This window comes from Primulina tabacum, chromosome 8 (assembly GCF_025594145.1).
Source record: "Primulina tabacum isolate GXHZ01 chromosome 8, ASM2559414v2, whole genome shotgun sequence".
In the NCBI taxonomy this organism is placed as follows: domain Eukaryota; kingdom Viridiplantae; phylum Streptophyta; class Magnoliopsida; order Lamiales; family Gesneriaceae; genus Primulina; species Primulina tabacum.
The window spans coordinates 41,857,395-41,866,106 of NC_134557.1; the positions used below are offsets into that span (position 1 = coordinate 41,857,395).

General features: G+C 34.5%; 1 protein-coding gene across 2 annotated transcripts; it reads right to left on the reverse strand.

Annotated features, from left to right (window-relative positions):
• Positions 1-1,138: 1,138 nt before the first annotated feature.
• On the reverse strand, positions 1,139-3,213 carry LOC142552570 (uncharacterized). Of its 2 annotated transcripts, none has more exons than XM_075662253.1 (5): positions 3,031-3,213; positions 2,841-2,905; positions 2,546-2,612; positions 1,896-1,989; positions 1,139-1,268 (listed from the first exon to the last, which is right to left on the reverse strand). In XM_075662253.1, exons 1-5 carry the CDS (start codon positions 3,198-3,200, stop codon positions 1,233-1,235), a joined length of 432 nt encoding a protein of 143 aa, XP_075518368.1. In that variant the 5' UTR covers positions 3,201-3,213; the 3' UTR covers positions 1,139-1,232. The 2 variants fall into 2 exon arrangements, with proteins under 2 accessions (XP_075518368.1, XP_075518367.1); XM_075662252.1 differs by having other exon boundaries at positions 2,546-2,615.
• Positions 3,214-8,712: the final 5,499 nt, after the last annotated feature.

The following is an 8,712-nucleotide window of genomic DNA, read 5'->3' on the forward strand; positions in this document are numbered from 1 at the left end:
CTTAAATCCCACCACACATAGCCCTCTAATGAAAACTGAACCATCCTTGCACAGGAAACTACGAGTGACCCACTTCTTGGACCAACTTCCGTGAGCTTTATGGATTCTGGAATACATTTATAAACTTTGTTTTCGATCATTTGAGAGGTGAAAGTGTATGTCTTTTGAAGTTATTATTCTTACATATTGGACACTCATACCGTAAATGAAGTTAGCAACACGATGCATGCATTTAATAAGATTATGTAGTGTTATCACAGTTATGACAAAAAATTAACTGTAAAGACATGATTCGTGGTGGGTATTTGATGGGGTTTGGTGAATTCACCCACCGCATCCCATTTGCATATAGTCTTTCGCTTTATACAAAAGATGATTTATAAGCATCTCATATTATGGTTATATCATATACTATATTGATCTCTTGTTTCGAATTATAAAAACTCAGTCTCAAATATACAAGCGTCTACGCGAAAAGCATGCGTCGATAAAGTCAATCGGTAAAGGAAACAGCTTTTTTAGTTGATACGATGTCCTATTCTTACTTGGAAGTTATAATAAAACAGAGTGATTTTTTTCTTCTCGCCTGTTCATTTTTATCTTTTGCTCTCCAGGTAAATGAATGGTGTCCCAACACAGGCAAGAATTATACATTTGCTGTGGAGAAACCTTTGGGGGGGAATGCTTCAATAATCCGGTGTTATGATTTATTATGTGTTGTGAGCTGATGAAGCTAACCAGCTGTAAACAGACTTGTTACTGTATAAAAAAGTCTCATATATTTACCTCGGAAACATAACTTTTATACCGATGTGTCTACCGGAAATCGTTAGTGGATGGTCATTTGCTGTATTCAAATTACATGACTAGCAAACCAATCTGCTGCTGCTCAATTACCTTATCTACGTAGTTATGAGAAAGTTCAGCAATTCAGTTGCTTTGAAGAAGACTATGAACACATTCGACACACAACTCCCTAAAAGTATTTATGATTCAAATTTCAAAATATACATTTATCCAGAATTTTAAAAAACAGACCTTGAACCATTTCACCAACATCGGAATGCCATTCCTATTTTGGCTCTCGTGATAATAATATCCAGAAGAATCCCGAAGATAGCCACATTCTTACACACAAATCAACCTGCCCACATTAAAGAAACGTAGAAATCACTTTCTCAATTTTGGTGTCATTGCCATGTAAATTTTAAGTCACGAGTGGTTAGCAGCTTTCAGGATGCCCGTAAATTTAGCCCAAACTCCAAAGCCTGTAAGGAAGAACAGAGGTCGGGCGAGGACATTGATTCCCATTTCACATCATCATTGTTCTAAATGAGAATCAAATATTTTTTGAAAAATGGATGTTTCTATCCCAGGTTCCAATTAATAGATGAGTGACGCGTCGAATAAGCTGATGGTCTAACAGTCATCTGCTGCTTATCTAAATATATGAAAACAACAAATGAATTAAAGCCATAAAACTAAGACAAATGGCAAAAATAAAGAGTTTCGCATATCTACATTTCTCCTTCCATTTTGAACCATATCATTGATAAACATTTGTTTTATGATGTATATCAAACATACACGTCATACACGAAAGCATACTGATACAGGTTACCGCTACTCTCAAGACATCCAAAAACAATTTCTCTCTGAGAAACTGGAATTTCTCTGACTTATGGCAACATCCCTCGGTCCACCATTCAAGGATCGCAAAACGACTCATCATTCCATCAGTTTTACCACTCTAATGTGCCTTCCTCCTCAGCTAAAGGTTACGTTTTTCTTTTACCATATTTAAAATTTTCGTATAAAAATAAAAAAGCCAACAGTGCATCTTCAGTTGTCATCTTCACTTGTCATAAGGAAACTTAAGTATATCATAACATCACCTCAGACACAGACAAGAACCGGTCCTCTCTCTGTGTACATTTGCACCTCCTCAAGAGTTCGTCCAGTAAATGCAGCATAGATTTTGTCAAGTTTCTGCATCAAATAAACGCAAACCTGAACATCACTGCATCCACTAAGCCCCAACAGGAACTACATATTAATAGGAAAGGATTAAACTTAAGATTCAACTAATCTCAACTAACCAAACCTTATAATCAAAATTTAAAATGCTTATTTTAAACTTTTATCTAGGGTTCAGGTTAACTAAAAATCGACAAACAATACCCATGAACATGGTGCTAGAGTTTATTGTTTATAAACTCTTTTTACCCTCTAAGGACGTACCAATTTTGTTATGAAAATACACCCACCAAAAAAAACAGAATTATTTATTTAGATACGTCTATAATCTCTATTCATGTATTTGTGGGTGTCTTAACTTTTAAGTGAACTTGCCAAGACAGAATCCTTCCCTCTCCGAACTAGACAAGGAAACATCAAGCAAGAGCAGATTTTGACTGCAGCTAGTGAAAGTTAATCATGAAGCATGCATCAAGAATCATCCAAGAATCTCCGCAAATCAAAGTTCAAGACGCTTAAGCTGACAAGATTTTTAATATCCAATGATTTCAAGGACAGAACAATGAACCTGTAATCGGCAAAAAAATCATTCTGGTCAACCTTTGATGGCAATTTGCTTGTTCTATTAGTAAATCCTGCTATCACACAAGATTAACACTATTATCAAAATCATTCCTCGCGGAGGAATCCCTTCCACTCTCTCTCCAATACAAAGTAGATGTAAAACTACATAATTTCAGCAGTTTCACACAAATACCGCAGAAAAACATACCAGCAACAGAACTTGAAACCAATTCCCTTCTCATTCAATTAAAGCTATTCAAACAGCACAACTATCACTACAATTTCAACTGTAGGCATACCGAGAACAGAAGAATCGCCATAGGAGCTTGAAAGAGCTGAAACTGTAGGTCTCAACCCCAAATTTCTGGCGCAAACAGATACATAAATGGAAATCATAACACTAAAATTAGGCAACGATGCTCATCCAAAAAATATCGAGCAAATAAAAATAAAACAGCAAAAATAACTCCACGCACAAGATTAGAATACCTCTGATAACATGATGGCGAGCGCGAACTTCTATGAAGAACAGAAGCTACAGCTAAATTTAATGGCGTCGCAATTGCCGATACCTCCATGTTGCGAAGTTTCTGAGGGGATGGGAGGAGCCGAACGCCAAGTGAGGACCGGCTTTCGGGTTTCTTTGATAGATTTTGCATAAATTTTAATTTAAAAGAAAATAATATGTCCCTTGTGCAAAAAAATTTCATTTCAAGTCTTTTAGGTGTTATTACATCGATATTTTTCTCAAGTTGTGTTATATGTATCATAGATTATAAAAATATCCTAAGTACAATTTAATGTCAAAATTACATAATAATCTCAAAGGAACTGTGTGTAACGATTTTATTCATATTATTCACATGAGTAATGTGTTCATCCATATGTGTTGATGTGTTGAGTGAGTGGATAAACCATTATTATTCATTCAAACATGAATCAGTGAAAATGATTTATTATTCAACACACGTGTCACATGTTGTGTGGTCGAGAGCATTACTCATATAAGTAGCGTCTATCAAACCGTATGTAACCCTCATTAGACATGTAATATTTCTCATTTTCTGACATCAAATCCGTTCTATGACAAAAATAGGACTAAATGAAAAAAGAAAAAAATCAAAACTGTTGTGAAAAGTAAAAATTTATGGTAAAAATTAAAAATCTCAACTCTCAAAATTTACCAAACTACACACTTAATAATATTTTTCTCTCTACTCAATTGTGAATTTATTCACAAATGGTGAGGCTATTTATAAAATTTCTTTACAAATAATCCAAAAATAAAATACATCATTACCTACATCATCACACACTAATTTTCAATATTTACAACTCTTAGTTTCAACATTCAAATATTCAACATTCAAATATTCAATACACACATTTTAAATATTATTTTTCAACATTTAAATATATTATTTTCAACACTCCCTCTTATGATGATGATCATGATACGAAGATGTCTTCATTACGTGTTTTTGTAATGCCTCGTTAAAAACCCTTACTAGGAAAAACCATTGGGATAAAAAACCATAGTAAGGGGAAAAAGAGTGCAGTCACGTAAACTCCCCCTCATGTTGACACGAACAATTCTTCACAAATTTCGTAGATTGCGCATCCCAATATTATATATGTGATTCTGAATATATGACGTAGGAAGTGCCTTTGTGAAGAGATTGATGAGTTTTCACTTGATTGAATGTGACGAACATCAATACATTTATTCTTCTCTAGCTCTTTGGTGAATGCGAAGAACTTAGGGGAATATGTTTAGTTGTGTCGCTTTTTATGTATCCCTCCTTTCATTTGAGCAAACATGCAACCATTATCTTCATATAGTATCACAGGCTTTCTCGTCGAATGATAATCGCATTGAGATTTGAATATGTTGGGTCATTGATTTTAACCACACACATTCACGGCTTGCTTCATGGTTAGTGCTAATCTCGGCATGTTTTGATGAAGTTGTTACGCAGTGTTTGTTTCCTGTGAACGCCAAGAATTGCATTGCCTCAACGAGGTAAATACATATCCAGTTTGAGAACGTGCCTTATGTGGATCAGATAAGTATCCACATCAGCATAACCAATTATACTTGGATTAGCATCTTTTGAATATAAAAGTCCAAGTTTGTCGTCCTCGTAGATAACGGAATATATGTTTTAATTCCATTCCAGTGTCTCTTTGTTGGATATGTGCTAACTTTGCCAACCAAATTTACGGCAAAAGATATATCACGGCCGTTGTAACAATTTGTAAGATACACAAGGGCACCGATAGCACTTAGATATGGTACTTCTTGACCAAGAATATCTTCATCATCTTCACATGGACGGAATGGATTCTTTTCTATGTTTAATGATCTAACAACCATGGAGTACTTAAAGGATTTGATTTATCCATATTAAAACGTTTAAGGATCTTTTCTGTATAATTTGTCTGGTGAACAAACATTCCACATTCTTTTTTGTTCAATTTGTAACCCAGACAATACTTGTTTTTCCAAGATCCTTCATTTCAAATTCTTCCTTCAAGTATAACACAACTTCTTGAATTTCCTTATTCGTTCCAATGATGTTTAAATCATCAACATATACAGCAATAATTACGCATCCGGATGTTGTTTTTTTAATGAAAACACAAGGGCATATTGAATTATTTACATATCCCTTTTTCATCAAGTGATCACTTAGTTTATTATACCACATTCGACCGGAATTCTTTAACCCATATAATGATCTTTGTAATTTCACAGAATAACATTCTCTGGGTTTTGAACTTTGTGCTTCAAGCATCTTAAATCCTTCAGGGATTTTCATATATATATTATTATCAAGTGATCCATATAAGTAAGCTGTAACAACATCCATAAGACGCATTTCTAAATTTTCAGATAACGCCAAGCTAATCAAATACCGAAACGTAATTGCATCCATCACAGAAGAATACGTTTCTTCATAATCAATTCCAGGCCTTTGAGAAAAACATTGTGCAACAAGTCGAGCTTTATATCTTACTATTTCATTTTTTCCATTTCGCTTTCTAATAAAAACCCATTTGTATCCAACAGGTTTTACACCTTCAGGTGTAAGGACTATAGGTCCAAAAACATTACGTTTATTTAGCGAATCCAATTCAACCTGGATGGCTTCTTTCCATTTTATTCAATCCTGCCGATTTTTACATTCACCAAAAAATTTTGGTTCATGATCTTCATTATTATTTATGATGTCGATTGCCACATTATAAGAAAATATATCATCAATTTCTTCTATATCTTTTCGGTTCCATATTTTTCCAGTATTAATATAATTGATAGAGATTTCATGATTCTCGTCAGTTTGTGGTTCTGACAGAACATTTTCATCATCATGTGTTTTTTCAGGAACACCATTCTCTATTTTGTGATCATCATGTGTTTCTTCAGGAACATCATTCTTTATTTTGTGATCATCGTGTTTCTCTATGAATTTTCTTTTTCGAGGATTTTTATCCTTGGAACCGACTGACCTTCCATGCTTCAGGCGTTTAATGACATCATGAGTATTTTCAATTTGGTTTTCTTCGGAATTTCAATTCGAGCAGGGCATTTGCAGCATGTATATATGATTTAGTTACCCCTTTGTGTCTGCAAATGCATCTGGTATTTGATTTGCTATTCTTTGCAAGTGCACATTTGCTGTACATCTTTTTCACATTGTTTGTTCTTGGATCCAGATGTAACATGATGATACATACCATGTAATTTTCTTTCGGTATGTTTTTGTTCTCCCCCTAACATTGGGAAGATTTCCTCATTAAAATGACAATCAGCAAAAACGTGCCTGTGAACACGTCGTCTGTCTATCTGAGGTTCAAGATATCGAATGATTGATGGACTATCATATCCGATATAAATTCCAACCTTTCTTTAAGGTCCCATTTTCTTTCGTTGCGGTGGTCCCATTTTCTTTCGTTGCGGTGGTGTAATAGGCACATACACCATACATCCAAAAATTCTCAGATGAGAAATGTCTGGTTCTTTACCAAATACAAGCTGCAATGTGGAGTATTTATGATATGCACTTGGTCTGATGCGAATTAATAAAGCAGCATGCAAAATTGCATGTCTCCATATAGAAATAGAGAGCTTTGTTTTCATAATCATTGGTCTAGCAATCATTTGCAGACGTTTAATCAATGATTCAGCCAATCCATTCTGTGTATGTACATGAGCAACAGTATGCTCAACAATGATTCCCATATACATACAATAATCATTGAAAGTCTGGGAAGTAAATTCACCAGCATTATCAAGTCTAATTTTCTTGATTGTATAATCGGGAAAGTGATTCCTCAATTTTATTATTTGAGCAAGTAATCTTGCAAATGCAACATTTCGAGTTGACAATAAACATACATGTGACCATCTGCTGGAGGCATCAATTAATACCATAAAGTATCTGAATGGTCTACATGGTGGATGGATTGGTCCACAAATATCACCCTGAATACGTTCAAGAAACATTGGTGATTCAGTTTGGATTTTGGCTGGTGATGGTCTTATAATAAGTTTTCCAAGAGAACATGTTTTACATTGAAACTTATTATTCTGAAAGATCTTCTGGTCTTTCAGTGGATGACCATGTGTATTTTCTATAATTCTTCGCATCATTGTTGAACCAGGATGTCCTAATCGATCATGCCAATTGGTTAATATTGAAGAATTATCTACTACCATGTTTGATTCAATGGGACTTATATGTGTATAATGCAATCCAGTAGGGAGCATTGGTAGTTTTTCAATCACATATTTCTTTCCTGATTTATATGTGATAAGACACATATATTTCTCATTCCCTTCATTCATTGTTTGAGTATCATACCCATGGGAATATATATCATTAAAACTCAACAAATTTCTTTAAGATTGTGGTGAATATAAAGTATCATTGATCAAAAATTTTGTACCATTAGGTAACAAAAATTGTGCTTTACCACATCCTTCAATCAAGTCTAAAGGACCTGATATTGTATTCACCGTTGTTTTTGTTGGTTTTAATTCCAAGAAATATCTTTTATCTCGGAGGATAATGTGCGTTGTACCACTATCGGGTATGCAAACTTCAGTTTTGCTCATAGAATTTTCCATATTTGAACTTCAAAAAAAATATTCAATGAAATAAGATTACTGACAATACATATGTAAATATAACACATATCATAATTGTACAATAAAATATTATTATATGAATACATGAAAAAATAAATTATTGTACATTTATATTCTACCATTATATTGTTCATTCTCAGAGAAATCATTGAGAAAATCAGTAGCATCAATATTTTTCATTTCTATCCCACCAACATATTGATCATTTCCAGAGAAATCATTCATAAAATCAGCAGCATCAAAATGAGTTGAATCACTCAAACGGTCACTGCGTTCAGTGAAGTTGGTCTCTTTTTCTTTCCCCTTTATCGATTCTTTATAGAGCTTGCAAAGGTGCTCAGGGGCTGGACAAATACGAGACCAATGTCCTGGAGTGCCGCATCTGAAACAAGAACTTTCAAATCTTTTCGAGTGATTTTCATTAACACTCATGTTCTCATGATGCATTTTGTGTGGGTGGTTCGTGACGTCCTTTTGAGATGAGTTATAAAAATAACTATCTCTATTGTTTTCAAAACCACGGCCTCGACCACGACCACGACCAATTCCACGTCCACGTCCACGTCCACGACCTCGACCTCGACTAAAACCTTGTCTTTGAATTTGATTTTGGTTTCCAGGTTTAAATTCATTTTTACTTACAGCATTTACTTTTGGAAATGCTGTTGATCCAGTGGGTCGGGACTGATGATTTCTCATTAGCAGCTCGTTGTTCTTTTCCGCCACAAGAAGACATGCGATGAGTTCAGAATATCTCGCAAATCCACGCACTTTATATTGTTGCTGTAAAGTTATATTTGATGCGTGAAACGTGGAAAATTTTTTTCAAGCATTTCCGATTCTGTAACCTCATGTCCACAAAATTTTAGCTGCGAGATTATTCGATACATCGCTGAATTATAATCACTGACTTTCTTAAAATCTTGGAATCTTAACATATTCCATTCATCACGGGCGGTCGGAAGTATAACTTCTCTTATATGTTCAAATCTTTCTTTCAATCCTTTCCACAGAGC

Bases quoted from the DNA above. Each gene is read 5' to 3' on its own strand.
- LOC142552570 (XM_075662252.1), bottom strand. From the start codon at position 3,200: ATGCAAAATCTATCAAAGAAACCCGAAAGCCGGTCCTCACTTGGCGTT. The intron at 2,616-2,840 runs GTATGCCTACAG...CTTGTGTGATAG, and splicing joins TGGCGATTCTTCTGTTCTCG to CAGGATTTACTAATAGAACA. The intron at 1,990-2,545 runs GTTCATTGTTCT...TATTTGATGCAG, and splicing joins GATTTTTTTGCCGATTACAG to AAACTTGACAAAATCTATGC.